General features: G+C 55.8%; 1 protein-coding gene across 2 annotated transcripts; it reads right to left on the reverse strand.

Annotated features, from left to right (window-relative positions):
- Window positions 1-7,991: 7,991 nt before the first annotated feature.
- Window positions 7,992-18,351, reverse strand: UNC93B1 (unc-93 homolog B1, TLR signaling regulator). Of its 2 annotated transcripts, XM_081238814.1 has the most exons (11): window positions 18,168-18,350; window positions 17,854-17,995; window positions 17,100-17,253; window positions 14,645-14,806; window positions 14,289-14,421; window positions 13,848-13,941; window positions 13,146-13,270; window positions 12,468-12,650; window positions 11,557-11,830; window positions 9,581-9,699; window positions 7,992-8,746 (listed from the first exon to the last, which is right to left on the reverse strand). In XM_081238814.1, the coding sequence occupies exons 1-11, from the start codon at window positions 18,261-18,263 to the stop codon at window positions 8,423-8,425; spliced, it is 1,806 nt and encodes a 601-aa protein (XP_081094940.1). In that variant the 5' UTR covers window positions 18,264-18,350; the 3' UTR covers window positions 7,992-8,422. The 2 variants fall into 2 exon arrangements, with proteins under 2 accessions (XP_081094940.1, XP_081094941.1); XM_081238815.1 differs by lacking the exon at window positions 11,557-11,830 and having other exon boundaries at window positions 8,619-8,746; window positions 18,168-18,351.
- Between the last annotated feature and the right edge of the window lie 4,164 nt (window positions 18,352-22,515).

Raw genomic sequence — 22,515 nt, forward strand, 5'->3', positions numbered from 1 at the left:
GTCACCAGTGCCTACTGTGTGCCAGCACTGGGGCCCTGAAGCTGGGCCTCCCCCAGGCGTCTTGTCCCAGGCCTTCTTCACAACCAGGCTGAGTCCTCCCAGGGGGTATCAGCCCTGCTCCAGAACCAAGCCCAGCAGTTGGGGCTCCCTCCAGGCCAGCCCTCTTTGCAGCTGCTCGTGAGGGCTGGGCTCACCCTGCACTTTCCTGCTCTCCTGCTCACCCTCATAGGTGGAGCTGTGGGACCTGTCAGGCCTGCTGGTACCTCAGGAGGGTAGCTGGGGGGGGTGGGGTCACTGAATCTTCATGGGCAACGGCCCTGGCGTCATTCGCTCTGTTCGTGGGGCTGGACCTGGGCTCTGGGAGGTTGAGTGACTCGGCCGATCCCCTGGCCAGGGGTGGTGGAGCGAGTCAGTGGGGTGTCTGCCTCCCTCTGGGTCCCTGCTCCCCCGCTCTGCTCAGGGTGGGGTCCTCGAGGCCCTGCTTTCTAAGGCAGAAGCCGCAGTCTTTGAGAGGCCCTCCCAGGCTGCCGGGATTCTGCTGATTCTCTCGGTGCTGGGCCTCTTGGGAAGGAAGGAAGGGTCTGAGCAGCAGCCCTGGCTATCTGGGGGGTCGCTGGAGACCAGAATGCTTCCTGCCAGGAGGTGGTGGGCCCCCAGCTCTGGGGAGGACAGCCTTAGGGGGTCCTGGAAAGTCTCACTTCCCCTGGCTGGGGTCCAGCGTCCCCATCTTAGAAGGTATATATATATATATATATATATATATTTTTTTTTTAATTTATTTTTTTTTAAATTGAAGTATAGTTGATATACAATATTGTGTTATAAATATATATTCTTTTTTAAATTCTTTTGATTTTTAAATTAATTCTTCATTATAGGTTATTACAAGATATTGAATATAGTTCCCTGTGCTATACAATAGGACCTTGTTTTTTATTTTATATATGGTTGTATGTATATGTTAATCCCATACTCCTAATTTATCCCTCCCCCACTTCCTCTTTGGTGACCATAAATTTGTGTGTTTTTTTAGTTTTTGTTTTAAATTTATTTATTTATTTAGGCTGTGCTGGGTCTTAGTTGCGGCATGCGAACTCTTAGTTGCGGCATACATGCAGGATTTAGTTCCCCAACCAGGGATCGAACCTGGGCCCTCTGCATTGGGAGCACGGAGTCTTAAACACTGGACCACCAGGGAAGTTCCCATAAATTTGTTTTCTATGTCTGTGAATCTGCTTCTGTTTTGTAAATAAGTTCAATTGTACTAGTTTTTATTTTTATTTATTTATTATTATTATTTTTTTTTGCGGTACGCGGGCCTCTCACTGTTGTGGCCTCTCCCGTTGCGGAGCACAGGCTCCGGACGCGCAGGCTCAGCGGCCATGGCTCACGGGCCCAGCTGCTCCGCGGCATGAGGGATCTTCCCGGACCGGGGCACGAACCCGTGTCCCCTGCATCAGCAGGCAGACCCTCAACCACTGCGCCACCAGGGAAGCCCCTGTACTAATTTTTAGATTCCATATATGAGTGATATCATAATATTTGTCTTCGCTGACTTACTTCACTTCGTGTGATAATCTCTAGGTCCATCCATGTTGCTGCAAATGGCATTATTTCATTCTTTTTATGGCTGAGTAATATTCCATTGTACATTTGTACATTACATTGTACATTCCTTATCCATTCATCTGTCGTTGGACATTTAGGTTGCTTCCATGTCTTGGCTATTGTAAATAATACCACTACAAACATTGGGGTGCATATATTAGTTTGAATTAAAGTTTTCTCCAGATATATGCCCAGGAGTGGGATTGCTACATCATATGGTCACTCTATTTTGTTTCTTTAAGTAATCTCCATACTGTTCTCCATAGTGGCTGCACTGATTTATATTCCCACAAAAAGAATAGGAGGCTCCCCTTTTCTCCACACCCTCAGAAAGTGTTTATAGAATGGAAGGGCATCTGGGAGCCGGGGCAAGAGCTCCCAGGAACAGCAGCCCCCAATCCCAACTGAGTGTGCAAGCTCGTGCGTGTGTGCGCTGGTGTCTGTGTGTCTGAGGATTTGTGTATTCATGTCTGTGCTGTGTGTACCAACGTGTGTGCGAGCCACAGCAGTGAGAACAGTCTGGAGGTGGGCCTGCTGAGTCACACCTCTGAGCCCCAGGAAGTAGAGGGGACCCCCAGCCCCCACTGGCTCTGACACCCCTCCCTGACAAGCTGTGTGACTTGGGGAGTCAGTGCCCTCTCTGGGCCTTGGCTCCTGCCTGTGAAATGGGAATAAGGCTCCCTCCTGGGTCCAGGCAGCTGTGAGGAGTGAGGGAGCAAAGGGGCAGGTGCAAGCTTGGAGAACGGACACATGCACAGCAGACCCTGGCCTGATGGAGGGCAGAGGCATCGTGAGTATCCAAAGGTCCAACTTCTTCACTGCAGTTGAGGAACTGAGGCCCAGAGAGGGGTCAGAACCTGAAACATCCCACAAAATTGTAAGTCTTGGCTCAGGAGAGCCACGTGACCTGGGAGCCACACCCAAGGGCCACTGTCCAGTGGCTTTGGTTTTTGTTGTTGCTGCTGCTGTTGTTTTTGGCCACGCCGCGACATGCGGAATCTTAGTTCCCCAACCAGGGATCAAACCTGCGCCCCTTGCAGTGGAAGCATGGAGTCTTAACCACTGGACTTCCAGGGAAGTCCCTGTCCAGGGGCTTTGGAGCCCCTGCCTGACCCTCTACCATCCTGACCGGGTTCTGAGTCCCACTTTGGCCTCTGCTCACCCCCTCCTGTCCGCCTTTCACAGCGCCCTCATATCAGGTGTTCCTTTATGCCCCCCAGGACCACCCTGCCCACTCCTTCTTGCTGGCCTAGTGTCCTGGGGTGGGGGTGCGAGGAGGACTCACCCCATACTGTTGTTTTTCTTAATGACCCACTCTGGACTGTGACCTGTTCCCAGAGTGGAACCAGCATCTAAGGGACCCTGGGACCACCCCCAAGCCTTGGGACAGCAGCATGCCATGATTGCTGGACAAGCAGAGGCCGCTATCACAAAAACTGTGACTGTGACAGAGCCCCAGGAAGCTCTGGGGTGTGTGTGGCCAGCGGCACCTCTGCAGCCAGGGCCTCTGCCCAATGCTGGCTTAACTTACATGAGAGTCTGGACTCTACTATGTCCGGGGTGGGGGCCCCTGGGCCCCAGACACATATGAGCCCATTAACACTCACACCAACTGTAAGAGGTAGGTGGGAACCCCAGTCTACAAGATAGGGCTTATTCTCCTTTTCACTGTCCATGGAAATAATATGCCTTGAATCTAAAAGTGGCTCATTGGGCCTTTACCAGCCAAACCAGTCAGGTTGACCTTGGTTTGGCCTTGTCTTGGGTATGAGCTTGACCAGCCATGCCATCACCTACAGGCAGACCTCAGAGACCCTGCAGATTCTGTTCCAGACCCCACAAGGAAGCAAGTATCGTAATAGAGCAAGTCATAACAGCTCGCTGGTTCTGACCTGATGACCTTTCGGACAGTTGCGCATATGTCGGGTCAGGAAGGTGGGCCACAGAAGCTTCCTTGCTACAGTAAAGACAACATCTTTAGGATAAAGCCAGACCTGGGTCATCTGGCATAGTCTCTCCCCACCCCTTCCCCATCCCCACCCCCGCCCTTGGTCCCTTGCCCGAGACTATGATGCTGGGGGAGGCCACCCCTGTCCCAGAGTCATTAACCACTTTGGGGTCCCCTAGGAATAAGTGAGTAAACAAGAAAGGGGCTCACTGAGGGGCTCAGCAGTTCCCTCTCTCGTGGGCCTTCCCTGATCAACACGGGGCGGCTCAGCTGGACGAAGTGGGTGCTACTGTTGGCACCAGAGCAGGACCCTGACCAGCCGGGGCCTCATGTGCACTTTTCCTGACTCCTGGGCTGTGCTGATGGGTTGGCTGTCTCTAAAAGCAAAACCACAACATCTGTTGCCTCATAAGCCGTAATATACAACACAAAATGACTTGCCTGTGTGCCAAATTTTGAAACTTCAACAACTATCAGAAGGTCTCACCTTCTCATAAAAGTCTGATAGCCTGAACAAGACACTCAGGAAAATGTCCACGTTTACAAGCTTGCTCCGCATCTTGTAAGGGATGGAGACCAGACTGACCCTCTAAATATAAACCCTAAGACCCTCTAAATATCGACTTTTACTTTTGGTATCCTGCTGACATAGATCAACCTAACTTGCAGAATTTATCAAAAATACGGACTTCCCTGGCGGTCCAGTGGTTAGGAGTCCGAGCTTCCATTGCAGGGGCACGGGTTCGATCCCTGGCCGGGGAACTAATATCCCACAGGCTGTGCAGTGTGGCAAAAAAAAAAAAAAAATTATCAAAAATATAAAATGCATAATTAACAATTCTAATGAAAATTTCTCACAGTACAGGTGAGAATCAAAATCAGCACATCATAAAGTGTCTTCCAGTAGGAGGTGCTCCCAAGTCCTGAATATGCAGATATTAAGCAAGCCCCCCCCCACACCCCAAACAAGGACTATTCCAAGTCCAGGCCTTCCACTTCCTCCGATCTTTAAACCGAGGCGGTTACACAAGAACCGCTGCTCAGCCTTCTGGCTAGTCCTTCAATACGTCTTGGGTCTGGGACTCTGCCACGCATCGGGGCACCCTGCTCATGACTGAAATACTCAGTGGGCCATCTTTCAGTCTCAGAGCCCAGCCCCTCCCCTGGGCGACTGCTTACTTTCTTGAGAGCTCAGCTATGTATTTGAAAATCAGTTTGTTTCTGATCCAGGATCTCTAGGTGTTTCTAGCAGGAGACTTTTCAGGCTCTCTAACACGCCGTTGAGAAGTTAGTTAAAATCTTACACTGTAGAGTCTTGGAATCAGATACTTTTACAATTACCCTGGGGCAAGGACTTCCCTGGTGGCGCAGTGGTTAAGACCCCAGGCTCCCAATGCAGGGGTCCTGGGTTCGATCCCTGGTCAGGGAACTAGATCCCACATGCATGCCGCAACTAAGAGTTCTCATGCCACAACTAAGGAGTCTGCCTGCTGCAACTAAGACCCAGCACAACCAAACAAATAAATATTAAAAAAAAAACATTCAATGCCAACATTGTGAATGTACTAACTGTCACAAAAGTGTTTACTTAAAAAAAAAAAAAGATAAGAGGGCTTCCCTGGAGGCACAGTGGTTGAGAGTCCGCCTGCCGATGCAGGGGACACAGGTTCGTGGCCCGGTCTGGGAAGATCCCACATGCCACGGAGCGGCTGGGCCCGTGAGCCATGGCCGCTGAGCCCGCGTGTCTGGAGCCTGTGCTCCGCAACGGGAGAGGCCACAACAGTGAGAGGCCCGCGTACCGCAAAAAAAAAAAAAAAAAGATAAAATAAAATTACCCTGGGGAAGATTGACAAAATCACAGAAGCTGAGACCATGACACAGAGTCTGATCTTCGACTTAGGAGTCCAGACCTCTGCCCAATCACCTTATCCAGAGGTGACAGAGACATCAATGTCATACTTTACAACCAGGCCTGGAGCTGCCAAGGGGCTCCATCATTCACATCTGATGGCTTAATTAGGCTTTCCAAAAGAACCGGCCTGCTGGGGCTTGCTGCGGTGACAGTTACCCTGCTTGTCCTGGGGGTGTGTGTGTGTGTGTTGCTTGTCATGGGCGTGGCCTGTTATGTGTGTCTGTCTGTGGGTCTTGTCCATGTGCCAGGAGCAGCGAGAGGAGGTATGGAGTCTTCTGATGGGGAACTTACCTTGGTGTGAGGCATGTGATCAGAAGCCATGCTCCCTCCGTGTGCCTGGGCCACCCTTTTATTTGCTCATCACCGGAAATGACTTTGAAATGAGACCAGTTGTAGAACCATCCTCATCCCCTCCCCCACCTTGCCCAGCATGCCCAGGGGCCCACACGCTTCCAAATGGCACCCTGCCCTGCATTCAGAGGCCTATTACCCAAGCATCTCGTTGCCCATCTCTGACCGGAATTTAGCTGGAAAACTGCCAGGAGAATGTTGCCACATCTGCCGTCAGAGAAGTTCCGTTCCATGCCAGAGGCCTGTGGGGAACGGGAAGCACAGAGTGCTGGTCACACCACATGACCAGTCTTGGTCTGCTTGTCATTGAAAGTCTGTGTATGAGGCAGGCAGTTTTCAGCCCTTCATCTGTCTGAGTCTAGAGACCACCTGGTAGGGAGGCTGGGGAGAGGAGACTTGTGGCCCTCACTGTCCCCCATGACTGCAAGACCCCCAAATCTGCCAAAGACAACTTGGCAACTGGTTCATGTTGGTTCACAGCGGACCCTGGGGGTTCCCTTCCCAGGCATCACAGACCATAGGTTTAATCACCTTCCCTAGGCTGGGTCCAAAAAGGATCCCGCTGGTTCTCTGGACAAGGTGGGGATGGAGGCACGGGGTCCAACGAGGGACTCACTGTAAGATACTCTGCGCCAGCCCTGGGCTAACAGAGCCAAACTTGCCCTGTTCATGGAACCCTCAATGTCTCAGGAATTTTTTCATGGTGCTCCTAGGCCAAAAGAAATATCTAATAGTTCTATTTGTGAATTATTTTAGGCCCAACCAATAAGTACTTAGGTTCTAATAACTTAGTAGTCACTTAGAAAATATAACACACACCAAGAGAAAGAAAACCGGTGTTTACTTCATTCTTTAATAACCACCACGACTTAATAATTGGCTGTGTGCACCGGCCAGCTTCTCAAACCTTGGAATCAGACTGGAGACCCCCAGCCTATCACTTCCTATTCCACAGTGATTTTCACTTTTTATCCCCAAACCACAGGAAACCCAGCTTCTCAAAGATAGACATGAAAGGATCGTGGTGTGATCTAACAGTGAAACTGTGAACCACCTGAACCTATTAATTTGCTCACAGTGGGTAGATGTCCAAATTTTAGAAAAGTTCAAATATCCTCTGTGCCCTTGTGAGTTTCCTGCAGGGCCTGGGGACCTTGGTGCCACCACAGATACACTTTACAGAGGAGGAAACTGTGGCTCAGACGGGCCGACCCCCTGCCTGAGGTCGCAGAGCCTGGCTCTGGGGCCCCCGCTGAGGCTTCTGGAACCAAACTCAAGTGAGGACTGTATGAGGCAGAGGAGAGAGGGGGCCGCCGTTTACAGGTGGAAGAACCTAGGAGACCTGACGCTGAAGTGGGTGTAGACTAGTCTGGCAGTCAGCCAGGGGTGGAGGGCGTGTGAGGAGTGAGGGATGGTGTGGCCCCCAGCTTCTGTGGTGTGGATCTGGGGCACAGTTGGGGGCTCCAGGACCCTCCTGTGGCTCCCTTGCCTGTCCTCACCCCGCTCTTCGCAGTGGGATCTCAGTTCCCTCTCCCCAAGGTGGGGGGCGCCCTCGGGCTGTAGGGGTCTGCCCCTCCCACCAGCCTCTGCATCCCTCACAGGCATCACAGCTGAGGCTGTAGCCCAGAGACATCAGTCGCCAAGTTTACCTGGGCTCAGACGTCTACGCCCCAGGCCCACACTGGACACGGGTGACCTGCACTCGGCTCAGAAGTGGACTTGGCCCCCAAAGGAGTCCCTTGGGGAGCTGTGGGCAGAAGCGTCCCAAGGGATAAAAAAAAAAAGGATGGGGGTGGGCAGGAGGGCTGGGGACGCTTGAGAAGGGGGCAGCGGGACCTGGTTTTCTGGACTTCGTCCCATCCTCTAGACTGACAAGGGACTGGCAGCCCTATCACACTCCGCTGAGGTCCCTACAGACCACCCAGAGCGCTTCTTTGTCCTGAGCGGATCTGGTGCGACTGGCAAAAGCCTGCGGGTGTGGGGAGGGGCGGTGCCTCCAGGAGCCAGGACAGCCTGGTGGGTGGGGCTTAAGGGACCACCGCGCCCCCCCAACCCCGCCTCCCCAACTCCGAATCAAGGCAGACGGCCACAGTGCCCAATGGGCAGGGTCAGCCAGGCATACACCCCGGGGCGATCAATGTCCTCCCACGGCAGGAGACTTCCCAATCAGGACAATATACAAATTTCTTTATTGCTCATTTTCTCAAAGTCGTACCTCTTGGCGGACCATGGGGATAGGATGTGCAAAGCGGGCGACGCGCACGGCCCAGGCCTGTAGCCGAGAGCTGGGACGGGACTGGCAGGGTCCCAGACCAGGGGCTGGGCCCGGTAGGGGGTCGTGGAGAGCGGTCCCTGGGGTCGGAGGAGGGTTTCGGCTGTGCGGTCGGTCCCTCGCACCCTGGGCCTGGCCAAGAGGTCTCAAGGCCCCACCCTCCCTTGGAGGGGGCTGCGGGGAGGATCCCAAGCTCCCGGTGGCCCGGGGCTCTGGGAGGGCCGTTCCTGAACCCGGGGTGCGCCAAGGGTCCTTCCAGAAGTTGGCGCGGAATCATAGGGGCCCCGACCCAAGACGCGCTAAACCGAGGCCGGCGATCAGGCTTGGCCCCTCACTGCTCCTCGGGCCCGTCGCCTCCCAGCGCCTGTTCGTAGGGGCAGGGCCGGCGGCAGAGACCGGCTGGTTTGGGGCCGGGCCCTGGCCCCGCAGGCGGCGCCTCCTCCTCCGCGCAGTCCCCCCAGCCGCCGCCGTGCTCGCCCTCCGTGTCGCTCTCGTCCGAGTTGTCCTCCTCCAGGTAGCGGTAGCCACGTACCTTGTGCTGGGGCCGCGGGATGCGGGGCTGGCGCGGGACCACTCCCCGCCGCAGCTTCTGCTCCATCCACAGGTACGAGGCTGCGGCCGCCACCAGCGTCACCAGCAGCACCGTGAGCTTAGCCTGGGCACACAGGGAGGGATGCAGGGGACCCGCGGGCGGCCAGTCCTACGCCCTCCCCGCCCAGCCCCTCGCCCCGATAGGCCCACTCCCATCTGGGACTCGAGCCCCGCAGCTCCTCTGCTGTTCTTCCCTCCTCCTGGGAGCCGCCCATGCTTCCTGGGCACCCTCCTGCCCAGCCCTGTCCCTTATGGTCACCCTATCCATCAGGGCCTCGGTTTCCCTAACTGTAATGATAATCCCTTTGCCTCACAGGGTAGATGTGAAGGGAGGCCTGGCCCTCCCTTACCAGAGCTTAGAATACTCTGTCCCTTACATGTGGGATCATAAGTAATGCTTCTTAGAGGTTTTGACTGTAACAGGCAGTCAGAAATAATTTTAAATCATAACTCAGTACGTACACACATATTCACGGGCATACTCCCTGCTACTCCCTATTCTATTTCATTTTTTATAAAGTTGGTTGGGACCTGCTAAACTGACCCACCAATAGGTGAGAGCAGAGGACGAGGACCCGAGAGCCAAGAAGGGAGACAGACCCTCGGCATCCAGCTCAGAGCCCAACGTCTAGAGAACAGGTTACCAAACTACCCACAAGGCGGCGGGGATGTGCCCACAAGTAGAGAGCAAACTGTGAACCCTTTCATAGATGGGTAAACTGAGGCCTGCAGGAGGTGAAGCGGTAAGTAATAAGCCAGTGATGGGTGTGGGGCCGCCCAGTGGACTTGGCCCAGGGCCTGGCCTGGGGCACTGGTGCCCTTCAGGGGCTGTGAGGCCAGGGCGGGCACTCAGGAAGTTTCTGTTGTCTAGGGGGTCGAGTGGGGGAGGGGGACTCACCTTCATGGGCAGGCCTGAGCCCAAGTAGACTGTGAAGATGGCCATGGCCTGCCACCAGTGGTAGATGGTGAAGATGAAGTCTTGTCTCTCCTTGTCCTCGTACAGGATTCCCAGGAGTGCTGCAGGTGGGCAGGACAGGGCAGAAAGGTGAGAGGTGCCAGCTGGGGCCCAGAGCTGCTGTTCTCCCACTAGTGACCCCCCCCCTCCCATGCCCTGTGCCGGTCCCAGCCCTTGGCAGGAGCGCCTAGAAAGCCGCTGTAAACCGGTCCTGGCTGGCCCCCTAGTGTACACACTGGTTATCACGCTGCCTGGGAGCTGAGCAGAGGCTGGAGCAGCGGGCCCCCCTGCTGGGATGCGATGGGCCTGCTCTGGGACCCATCTGTGGCCTCCGAAGTGGGAAGTTCTGTGAGCACTCACATCCTGCCTTCTTCCAAACCCCAGGCACGCAGTGCCAGGCCTGCAGGGGCTGTTTTTCCTCACCCAGGGCTCAGGGAGAGCAAATCGCTGTAGCAACAAGCTTTCTGCAAATCTAACCTGAAGCTGGGAGGGAGGAATTTGTTTCCCAAAGCATCCTCCCCTGGGTGGGGCAGAAAGAGCATCGGACAGGGAATCAGGAGACTCAGATTCCACTCTCAGGACTGAAAGGTGGAGAGAGTTGGCACAGAGATGTGGATTCAGATGTTGGGTCTGTGGGTGACTCGGGGTAAGTGAACTCCCCAGAGCCACTTTTCTCATCTGTAAAATGAGATGACACGTATATGCTGTGCTGTGAGGTTTCAATGGGAGAAAGCCTGCACAGCACCTGGCGAATTGTACCCTCGCCAGCCACTCAGGACATTGACACTCCCATCCTGAGGTCCTGCAGTGCGACTGTACCCCATCGGGGTGCTGTGAAGGGACACAGAGCCCCCCCCCCCGGGGGTGGGGCATAAGAGGAGGGAGTAAGCGGAGCTGGGCAGAAGAGGACGCTGGGATCTGGCCCAAGTCCAGACATATCATGGGCTCAAGGTCCAGAGGCAAAACAGCCAAGACAGTGTGGTCCAGGGTGTGGGGCTCCATCCCCTATGGCAGATATAGTGTCTGACTCTCTCTCTCGGATGTTGGGTGCTGGGGTTGCCTGAACCATCCCCTGCCCAGCCTGCAGCAGGCATGACCTCCACCATGCCATATAGGGGTGATGCTCAAAACTGCTAACGGCACCAGCCCATCAGAACAGATGCCAATGTGGGAGACCCAAATGGCTGCACCCATGTGTGCCAGCTGCATGTCACTGGCAAAGGCTCACCTGTGGGCCCAGAGCATCACACAGATGAAGTCTGTCCCACCCCCTCCTTTCTGCAAGCAGGGCCCCAGGCCCCAGTGCCTCCTCCCTAGCAGCCCAGACTTGGGGCCTGGACTCCGCTACTCTGCAGACTGCTGTTGGGATTTTACAGCCTGCTTCTAGCTCCTCTCCATAAATGCCACATCTGCACTTACCCCCTGGGGTGTGGACAGGGCCACCTGCTGCGTCCCATGCTCCCTGGGGCACAGACCCTGACATCTGCTTCCAGTGTCATGAAAACTATGCCAGGCTGCGCCCTGTCCCCTAGTATGAAATGAGGCATCCCCAATGTGTTTTTTTCCACTGTCCCTAAGAGGTGTCCACAGAGCCCCATATCCAGCCCATGGAGCCACAAGATCTCACCCTGACTCCCATGCCCACCCTGGGGGTCCACAGGATGTCCATGGCGTGCCTCGAGGGTGTTCACAGCCCTCCTCATCTGTTCCTGCAGTGTCCACGGGACTTCCTGCCACCCCTAGAGTGCGCACAGGGATCCCCACCTACCTCCACCAAGTGCACGGGACCCCATAACAGCCCTCCAGTGTGCCCATCAACCCCATCTGTCTGTCCCTGGGATGTCTGTGCTCCCCTCAACCACCCTGAGGTAGCCCCAAGGCCCCCTGCCCAGCAATGCAGGGCCCACGGCTATACTCACTGCTAAGCCCCGTCTTGTTGAGGGCACTGCCCACACCCCAGAGCACGGCTGCTGCATAGAGGATCCAGATGTGTTGCAGGACCCGGGGCTTGGGGGCCCAGAAAAAGAGGCTAAGAGTGAGCAGCAGGTGCAGTCCAGCGCCGGCCAACAGGGGCGCCGGGCGTGGCAGCCACAGCCCCAGCAGGCCCAGCGCAGAGGAGGCCGAGGCGCCCAGGCTATAAGCCACGAGGAGGTACGCCAGGCGTTCCAGCCCCACCGAGCACACGCCATAGCCCTGGGGGAACAGGGGTGAGGGTTGGAGGTCAGCCGGCCCAGGCTCTGGCCCTCCCCACGAGGTCTCACTTCAGGCCACGTCCTGCCCTCTCTAGGCCACCACAGGGCCAGCTTCCTCCGAGGCTTGCGGGAAGGTTCCTCGGGGACAGACAGTGAGAAAATGCTTGGACAGTGTCCCCAGACACCAAGGCTGAGACCCGCATGGAGCCAAACACTTTACGGCTGTTATCCCATCTCAACGGCGTGACTCCTCTGGAAGTGAGCATAGTCATTAGAGACTTCACAGAGGAGGAAACAGGCTCAGAGAGGTAAAAGTAACTTCCCCAAGGTAGGGGCGGGATGGGGGGAGAGAGGGAAAAGGAGAAGGAGGGGGATATCTGGGCCTACAATTGTCCCTTGGTGTCTGCGGGGGATTGGTTCCAGGACGCTTCGCGGACACTAAAACCTGCCGATGCTTAAGTCCCTTATATAAAATGGGGTAGTACGGTGGGCCCTCCGGATCCGCGGATGCAGAGGACCCACTGTACTTGTACATACTTATACATATCTATTCAAAACTTATTCGTTGTTATTCTGTGATTCGAATTTAACGGACGTCGTGTAACTTTATCTGGCAACGCTCTTCAGGCTGCCCTTACCAGGGCGAGACCAGTGCAGGCAAAGAGCACCTCGAAGCCGCTGTAGATAAAGAAGGGCACGAGGTGGCGCAGGCGGAAGTCGCGCACGTGCTTGAAGGGCAGCTGGAAAATGTTGCCCCAGCCCACGCTGCGCAGGTCGATCTCCTCCGTGGGCCGGTACGCCGCGCCGCAAAGGCCCAGCACCTGCAGGCAAGGAGGTGAGGGTGGGGGCGAGCAGCCGGGCAGCCCGGCCCCGCCCCTCAGCCCCAGCCCCGCCCCCAGGCAAATCCACAGATGAGCCTCAGCCCCGCCTCCAGCCCGAAGACGCGCCCCCAACGCCTTAGCGCTGCCTCCTGGTCCCACCCCCAGGTTGGCGCCACACCTTCTGACCCTCGGCCCTAGTTCCAGCCTGTGTCACAGCCAATCCTCTAGGACCCTGTCTTCAGCTCGACCCCAGACCAGGCCTGGAGCCCCTCTGACTGGCCTCTGGGATTCCAATTCCTCTCAGCCCGCAGGCACCAGCCACATCTCCGAGCCTCAAGCCCAGCTCCTCGGCTCAGGCCCCCTCCCCAGGACTCAGCCCTAACTCTGGACTCAGAACAAGCCTCCAGCCCGTCCTCCGTGCTCCCAGCCCGCGTTCTTCTCTCCCCGCCACGGTCCCCAGATCTGACCCCGTCACACCCCCATCCCGGGCCGCACCAGCAGCATGGCCAGGAAGGCCACGGCCATGAGCACGCTCTCCACCACGATGAGGTTTCGGCTCCGCGGTAGCGTCCGCAGAACCGTCTTGTTGAAGCCGATGAGGATGCCCTGGCTGTTAGTGCCTGGGAAAGGGGAGGGTGGGGGGCATCGTGAGGCAGGGAGCAGGGCACACTGTCAGCTGAGCCACAAAGAAATGCAGCAAAGCAGGCGGGTGAGGGGAGGGTTAGAGGGGGTGGGTGAGGACCCTCTCGGGGGTGGGTGAGGACCCTGTCGGCAAAGGCAGGGTTCCTTTGGAAAGCACTTGGGAGGTGAGGGCCACTGGGGCTGAAAGCACCTCCCCTCCCTCCTGCCCTATTGCCCCGAGGCTGCCGTGGGAGCCAGTCCACCTCCCACCTCCATACATTTGCCCTGCATTGAGGGTATACTTGGCCCTGAGAGATCCCACAGGCAGCCTCAGCCCAGATGGTGCCTCCTCCAGGCAGCCTTCCCTGACGCACCCCACCACCACCCCAGGCTGGATCAGATGTCCTAATGACAAGGCCCTGTGCCTCGGTCATCAGAGCTGTAGGACACCAGGCTCTCAGCTCTGAGCCCTGTGAGCGAGGGCATCCTTTCTGCCCTTGAGGGCCCAGTGTCTGCTGGGTGACTCAGTGGGGGAGGTGAGCAGACCTTAGGGACCCCACCCCCATGAGCACTAACCACAGTTCTGCACGTTGCACAGCGTGTGATTCAGGTCATACAGGTAATGGTTCAGGAAGTAGATCATGGGCAGCTGGGCGCAGGCAAAGCTCAGCTGTGGGCAGGAGAGCAGCTTGGGTCAGGCTTGGGGCATGAAACCGGGCAAGGAGCACAGGCACAATCTGGGAGGGGGTCTGGGCACAGCCTTGGGGGAACAGGAGCCCTCCCACCTCTCGGGGGTCAGCCTGGTTGGGGGGGCCAGTGCAGGAAGACTTCCTCCTGGTCAGCACTGTAGACAGGGAGGGAATGAGGTCTCCGTCACCAGAGGTAAGCAAACAGGAGTCGGCCCAAGAAAGGGCAGTGGGACTAGAGGGCTGAAAAGACTGTGGAATGGGCTCCAATATGTGATTCTGGGCCTGGAATACCCCCCGCCCCCGCAGTGTCCCCATACATGGCACTCACGTGGAAGAAGCTATAGAAGATGGCCTGGAAGACCAGGAGGTAGGGTGCGTGGGAGCCCCGAGGCGGGCGCCGCTGGGGGCCCTGCTCATCCTGCTCTTTGTAGTGGGAGTACTCGTAATATTTCTGGGCCATCCTGGACCACAAAGGAGAGAAGGCTCTCCCCAGCCCAATGTCTGCCAGATGCCTCCACTTTCTGCACCCAGGCTTATGGACTGGCCAGCCAATGTCTCACAAATGGGAAAACTGAGGCCCGGAGGGCGGATGGGTCTGGTCCCAGGTCCCCAAGACGAGGTGGGCAACACAGGAGAGGCTCTGCCAGGTCTCCAGTCTCCCACCCTGCTGCCCACCAGGCTCACCTGGTGATGTAGTTGCCCATGGAGGCCCAAAGAGGCACAATGGCCATGCCCAGCGCCACGGCTGAGGGCACAAGCGTGTAGTAGCGCTCCCAGTAGTTGGTGGAGACAAAGAGGGCATAGATGCCCACAGCCAGGAACATCATCCACTTGGTGCCAAAAAACCTGCGAGCAGTAGGGAGGATGAGGATGCTGGCACCACGGGCCCATCCAGACTGCTGCAGCCCGAAAGCAGTGCGGCCACAACTCCAGGCCCCAGCTCCCGAGGCTGTATGAGGTGGGGAGGGACCCCTGGCCTTGGAGTCGAGGGTCCTAAGATAAGAGTCTCAGAGACATGGACTTGCTGGTGGCCTCAGGGGAGCCACTCTAACCAGACACCTGTAATGTGGGCTCTGCCCCAACCTTGAGCCTCTCACGGCCGCTGCAGGGATAGAGGAGATAAAGTGGGGAGAGGGTGTCATGAGTCAGTGGCCCTTGGGCACATGCAACCCTCATTTGTGTCCTGGGCTGACTCGCCAGCCCCCCTTCTCCACCCACGTGCAGTGACTGCAGGACCCAGGTGAACAGCTGAGGGACTTGTCCCAAGCTGGGACTGAGGACCAGAGAGAGGAACCCTGGCGCTCCTTCCCCTCTGCACTTTGCCCTTTCAGTCCACTGTGGTCAGTCGGGGAGTTTTTTGTAGAACAACAGGCTCACTGGCTCTGGGAAAATGTTGCACCGTGTTAGAGGCAGGTTGACGAGTGACAGGATAAGGCCCCATTCAGGGCACTGGAGGCTGATCAGGCTAGACACAACCATTGCTATCTTTGGGTTTGTTTTGAGTATTTGTGCTCATTATTTCCTTTCTTTGTCTGAGTTTCCAGGAAGCTCAAAGCTCAATGACTCTGGTTTTCTGATACAATTACTTTCTCTTCTACTGCAGGGTCCTGGTTCTTTAATTATCCTTATCTTGCCATATAATAAATTGACAGGCAGCCTCCTCTGATCTATTTGGGGAAGGGCACCCAAACTGCACTGTAAATTTTGCAACAGCAAAAAGTAAAACTACTAGCACTCATTGCTGGTGAGGCTGTGGTTTTAAAAATGACACATACAGCCAGAGGTCACGCAGATGGTACAGCCCTTTGGAAAGTCAGCCTGGTAGTTTGGGTCGGGGGGCAAGCATGGGGTTTGGAGTCACTGCCTGGGTTCAGACCTTCAATCTGCCAGTTGCTGCCTGTGGGAATGGGTTCAACCTCTTGGTCTCCCTGTGTCTCAGATCAGAGCATCCACCTTGGATTGTAGGGAATGCGATACGCTTATAAAGCGCCCAGCACATAGGAAATGAAATGAGTTTGCCATTAATAATACTGCTAGGTTTCAAGAGCCGTAAAGCCTTTTATATGCTTCTGACCTAGTAAGGGCAGTTCTGAGAGTTTATTCTAGGAGGCTTGCTTTCTTTCCTTCTTCCTTCCTTCCTCCCTCCCTCCCTTTCTTTCTCTCTTTCTTTCTTTAATTTTAAGATGAGGAAACAGCCAGAAGCATAAAGAGAACATGCAAAAAAGGAGAGGGAGCCGCAATGTCCAGCCCTGAGCCACAGTTCAGTGCCCCCACGTCTGCAGAAGATGCTCACATCACGAAAGTCCCCTCTGTGAAGCAGGCCAAGATGTGTGCAGTGAAAAGAAAGCAAAAGTGACATTGCACATGCACGCCCATACACGTACTCCAGGTGACAAGGACAGAAACGTTATCCATGCATGTGTGGGAAACAAAGTCAGCCGACTGCCTGGAGGGCTTGGGAGGGGTTTTCTTTTTTCTGATTTCAATTATGATTCTAATGTCGTTTGTACGATTGTGATAAAAGAGTTTGAGGGGGTTGTTATTGTTTCGGAAAGACAGGGGAACTCATCTAATGTGTCCACTGATCTCTGGGTCCCATCTGAGCACAGATCTACTGCCTGGCGGTAGGGTACTTGTGGAGAGCATTTTTTGCACTGCACCAGATGCCACTAAGGCTCAGGTATGGAGTAGACCCCCTGGGGCACCTGCCCAGCCACACCCTTTTCAGCGAGAAATGTCCCTCAACACTGCCACAGCTGACTGGGCTCGAGGTGCGTTCCTGGGCTTTGCTGGCTGATCAGATTCTCTCCAGAAACTCCACAGCCCTGATCTCAAAAGGTCATTGTAGCTCCAGGCCACAAAGGAGGGCATGAAGATGATGCCACATGGGGTACGGGTAATCTGAGGGAAGGAGCCTGAGTGAATTTCTGTTGCTTGAAACCCAAGGTGCCTCGGTTGCAAAGCTCGTTTCTTCCCCAAACCTGGTTTCACCCCTTCTCTCTCACCCCTCCAGGTAGGCAAGTTCTCTCCCCACCCCACCCCCCAAGAACACCAGGGCAGCTGGAGACCCCATGTCCAACAGCCCTTGCACCCCTTCAAGATCAGGGAGACAGCCCTCATAGAGACAGCAGCGTCGCACCTGATGAGCACAGGTGTGTAGAGCAGGGCCACGATGGGGGTCACGTTGATGCCCATCAGCATCTTGCTGTCGATGTCAGGCAGCCCCATGTTGCCGTATTTCACCTCCCGGTAGGTCTCGTCGTAGTGCAGGATCAGCTGCATCTGCAGGAGGCCTGGGAACAGGGAGCAGGCATGGAGGGGGCGACCTGGCTCTGGGGGCAGCCAAGCAGAGGCTGGAATGCAAGCCTGGCAGGGAGCTCCAGGCAGCAAAGGGATCCCCGATTCCAATGCCTATGAGGACAGAGGGGAAGCCCAGGCTGGGCCAAAAGTCCTACCTGCCAGTGGCCACGACAGCGACTTGAATCCAGACCCCCGCCCTGCCCCCACCCCCCGTCCCTCCGCCAGCCACTTGGACCCCAGCGCCCCTGATTCGAAGGGAGCAGACCTGCCCAGGGCGCCCAGGGCCCGCCCACACACTCACGAAGCCTGTGGCTGGGCCCCGGGGACACTGCACCGTCCCCCCATGTGCGGAGGCCGCAGCTGCAGCTGTGAGGGCGCAGACGGAGAAGTGAAAGAGGAAGGGAGCCGACTGGCCCCAAGGTTTCTCTTTCCCTGAGAAACCTCAGGTCTGGGGAGGGGAACGCGAGTGAAGGGGGAAAGACATGGGTCCCAGCGCAGAACCCGCCGGGCCGTGCCACCTCGCCTGGCCCGGGGCGGAATGGCGTGGCCAGAGGTCCAACCCGCCAACCCGCGGGGCGCAGCGGGCCACCTACCCAGGTAGACGCCATAGGTGAGCATGACGCCCGCGCTGGCCGCCAGCACGTTCTTGAGCACACCGAGCCGCTTGCGGCGGTAGTAGCGGCGCTCCTCCTCCTCCTCGTTGTAGTTGGGGTACGCGCCCACCAGCTCGTCCAGCTGCGGGGCACGACGGCGCTCGCACCCGGCCACTGCACCCCCGGAGCCCCGCGTCCATCCTCGGCGGCCCCCGGCCCCCGTCACCCCAGCCCTGGGGCCGCATCCCACTCCCGCTGGGAGACCCCGGCCCTCCCGGTCCCCGCGCCGCCATGCCTTCACCGTCCCCGCTCACCGGGGCCTCGGGCCCGTCTGGGACCCCGAGCTGGTCCTCATCGCCCTGCGCACCCGCGGCACCCGCCACCGGATAGAGCGGCGGCTCCGCCTCCATGGCTGGACCAGCCGGAGGTCTCGTCCGGCAGCGGACCACCACTTCCTCCGGGCGCCGGGGCCTGCCTCGCCCCGCCCCGGGGCGCACCTCCTCCACGAGGGGAGGGCCTGGCGCCGCTGGGGGCGTGCCCAGCGCGTGTGCATGTGCGTGTGTGTAGGGGAGCGCCCATGTGTCCATCGCCGGCCTCCGGAATGCGAGGTGCGAGTCGGAATCCCCGCTCTGCCACTTCCCGGCGTTGTGACTTTGGGGATTAACTCCACTTCTCTGTGCCTCATTTTCCTCACCTGTAAATCAGGGATACTCAGCACGACTTCCAAGGGCTCTTTCGGGATTACTGAGTTAATGCAAAGCCTTAGGAAAGTGCCAGGCCCATAATAACTCCCCTCAGCCTTACCACTGTCACTCATCCCTACCCCACCTCCAGCCCTACCCCTACCACTGTCATCCCTGACCCATTTGGTGTGTTTGCAGGTCAGCAAAGAGCCATCATAGCGGGGGGAGGGGGCTCCCACCACAGGACTTGGCAGCCCATGCCCACCTCCCGCTCACCCTGAGCTTCCTTTGGGCACCCGTAAGTGGGAGCTCTGGCAGAGCCCCTGGGAGGCCGAGATTGTGGGGGCTGCTGGACTGCAGGGGGGTGACCCACACACACACACACCACCCTGCAGCAGGGGCCAGAGCCTCCTGCCCCTGCCTGACTGGGCACTGGGTCTGGGGCTGCAGTGAGAGCCCATGAAACTTCTGCTTTGCTGGAGCTGACACTCCACAGCTCTGGGTGTCAGCCTGGTTAGAAATACTCTGGGAAGCTTTTAAAAATATTGGTTTCAGGATAGTCTCCTCAACAAATGGTGTCAGGAAAACTGCATAACCACATGCCCAGAATGCAATTGGACCTCTGTCTCACAGTATGCACAGAAATTAACTTGAAATGGATCAAAGACACATAAGACCTAATAATCTAACTGCTAGAAGAAAACACAGTAACTCCTCAACATGGGTCTTGGTAATGACTTCTCGGACACGACATCAAAAGCATGAAAAACAAAAGAAAAAATCAACAAGTGGGACTACATCAAACTTAAAATTTCTACACTGCAAAAGAAATAATTAAAATAAAAAGGCAACCTATGGAATGTGGGAGAATATTTACAAACTATGCATCTAATAAGGGGTTAATATCCAAAATACATAAAGGAATTCATACAACTCATAACAACAACAAAAAAAACTGATGTAAAAATGTGTAGAGGGGGCTTCCCTGGTGGCGCTAGTGGTTAAGAATCCACTTGCCAATGCAGGGGACATGGGTTCGAGCCCTGGTCCAGAAAGATCCCACATGCCACGGAACAACTAAGCCCGCACACCACAACTACTGAAACCCGTGTGCCACAACTACTGAGCCCGCGTGCCGCAACTACTGAGCCCGCACGCCTAGAGCCCATGCTCTGCAACAAGAGAAGCCACTGCAATGAGAAGCCTGCGTGCAGCAACCAAGACCCAATGCAGCCAAAAATTAATTAATTAATTTTTAAAAATTACCCAGTTCCCCTCCCTCCCCCCACTCAGAACAATGCACAAGCTGTTCCTTCTGGTTGGAGAGCCCCTTCCCCTGCTCCTTCCAGGAGGGGTCCTTCCCACCCTCGGAATAAGAAGTCATCCCTGATGAAGGGTACAAACCGCACCCCAACTATTTCCCTTCTGGTTTTCTGTAGTTTAATTGTCCCCCCGGGTGACTCTTCATCACGTACCGCTCATGCAGAGGATTGTGTCAGGCGCTTAGTAGGTGTTCAATCAATGTGATTGGACGGATGGACGGATAAATGGATGACAAATATCCACCCCAGAAGGGTTGCTGGGAAGGTGGAGAGCTGGCCGTGTGGAGGGTATGAATTTACAGAGGCTTCTGGCTGCAAGGTGGTGGAACTTTCTCCAGACCATGCCCAGGTGCAGATATGAGTAAAGCAGACAGGTGGAGTCAGGCAGGCAGGACCTGGCAGTGGGAGATATGGAAAGAGCAAGAGAGAGGGCGGGGCCCAAGGTGGTCCAGAGGCAAGGAGGAGGCGGGAGAGCAGGGATGCAGTGAGCACCGGGGGGCTGTGGTCAGAGAGTGAACGCAGGGCTCATTACCTTGGGAGATGACAAAGTCCAGGGTATGGCCATGGCACGGGGTGGGGAAGGATGATGAGGTCCAGGAGGTCATGGGGCCTGGGGCGCACGCAGGCAGTGGACTTTGCCGCCCACAGGAGGACGCAGTCCTGTAGAACTGAGCGGGCGGGCAGGAGACCAGGCCGGAGGGGAAGGTAGCTGTCCGAGGTGGCCGGTGTGACCACAGAGGGTGGGTGAGGAGGACACCAGGGAGGAGCCCTGGCCCCTCCTAAGAGAGCACCCTCCTGAAACCATATTAGAAAGGGGGCCCTTGGGCCTGGGTGGAGACTGGCATCTGTGGTCTGGAAATGACCTCCCTGTCTGCCACCTTCTGCACCTGCGGCAGTTATGGAAAGAAATCCTTCAGCCAAGTGCACCTGGCTCCTCCAGCTCCTTGGACGGAGAACGGAGAACCTGAGACGAGCCAGGGAGGAAGGGTGGGGGAAGGGCCCTCTTGCCATGCAGCGGGGTCCCCAGGGTGCCCGGTTTTGTCTGGGCGTTAGTGTGGGAAGCCCCCTCACCTCGTCTTCCCTCACCCCAATAGTTCCTCCCTTGGAAAACAGGAGTAGGTGAAAAAGGCTTCTGCACACTGAAAACAGGATGGAGGGGCCCAGCCTAGTGACCAGGAGGAAGAGAAGCATCTTAGAGGCCAGAGCAGACCTTTAGGGTCAAGAGAGGGGAGTGTGACACCTGTCAATGAAAATAATCAATAAATAATCTGTAATGGGAATAGAAAAGAGTTTTATTTGAGCCAAACTGAGGACTATAGCCCAGAAGACAGCCTCTCAGATAACTCTGAGGAACTGCTCTGGAGAAGCATGGTTTTCAGCACAGTTTTATGTCTTGTCAGAACAAAGAACATCAAACAAGTCAGGGAGACATTCCTTCAAGGTTTCACAAAAAATAAACAGATCAGCACCAACACGGTGAGTCAGTATGGCCTTGGCACTTGGGAAAGAAGTCTTATTATCAAAGGAGCAGCAGCATTGGCGTCCCAGGAAGGGACACATTTCATCTTTATTTTTAACATGGACATTCTTTACTTCTGGTCAATGCGCCCTTTTCTTTAATGATTAAAGCAGATGTACAGTGTATGCTTGATAGGCCACAAACAGGCTGTTCCAGTTAGCATTAAATTCAAGTTAACTCATGGATAAGCCAGAATGACTTCCCCAGACATCAATATGTGAGCATTTCTTTTATTGCACCCAAGGAAAGTGAGGGGCAGTGTCCCAGGCCCAATGGCTCTTAGAGAGAGAGAGAGGACAGGGAAGATTTTTAGTTGTCCCTATGTTGGAAAGAGGGCAAGCCCACAAAAGTCCTATAAAGGGACAAAGGGAAGATGGCGTGACCTCTGAAGGGGTCAGGAAGCTCCAAGATGCAGCCACCTGAAGCTCCCTCCGCCCGAGAGCCCCCCATCCAGCATTTTGAGGTTTTCAGGTGGCCCAGTATTTACCCAGAGCGGGTGTGTGTCGTCCAAGAAAGGGTAAAGGCCTCCTGGGCGGGCTTGTGTGCTCATGGGGAAGGGGGCAAGGCTTATTGAACAGCAGATGCCTTGGGCAGACCCAGAACTCACAGGCTGTTTATCTCTCACCAGGAGGGACCCCCAAGACGAAATCAAGTGGAGTGTGTTTTATGAACCAGCCAGAAAGCAAAGAGAAGGTAGGAGGGGAGCAGAGACACTGCTCCAGGAAGTGGGTGGTCTGCCCATACCAGTGGGTCCCCCTGGCCTCCCCTGTGCTGAGCCCCACAGCTACTTCTTTTTTCTTTTTTTCGGCCGCGCTACAGCATGTGGGATCTTAGTTTCCTGACCAGGGATCAAACTCGCGCCCCCCTGCAGTGGAAGCTTGGAGTCAACCACTGGACTGCCAGGGAAGTCTCTGGCAGCTACTTCTTAGATGTTGGCTTTCTGCAATATTGCTTACTTTCTGTGGGGTCTTGGTCCATGCCTAAAAAAGAGGTTACTGTACCATTTAGGGCCCTAAAATGAGTTAATTAAGTCCTTGGAGTCCTTGTTACATGTGGACTCCTTCTGTGATGTTGGTAACTTTTAATTTTGAATTGCATTATTAAAATCAATTCATTTTAGAACATTTGTTGGGGGGGT

This window comes from Mesoplodon bidens, assembly GCF_964165515.1.
Source record: "Mesoplodon bidens genome assembly, chromosome: 7".
NCBI classification, from domain to species: domain Eukaryota; kingdom Metazoa; phylum Chordata; class Mammalia; order Artiodactyla; family Ziphiidae; genus Mesoplodon; species Mesoplodon bidens.

Coding starts and splice junctions, on each gene's coding strand:
- UNC93B1 (XM_081238814.1), bottom strand. CDS start 18,263: ATGGAGGCGGAGCCGCCGCTCTATCCGGTGGCGGGTGCCGCGGGTGCG. Junction 12,651..13,145: donor CCTTCCTGGCCATGCTGCTG/GTGCGGCCCGGG, acceptor CCTTGCCTGCAG/GTGCTGGGCCTTTGCGGCGC. Junction 11,831..12,467: donor CCTGCACTGGTCTCGCCCTG/GTAAGGGCAGCC, acceptor CTGTTCCCCCAG/GGCTATGGCGTGTGCTCGGT.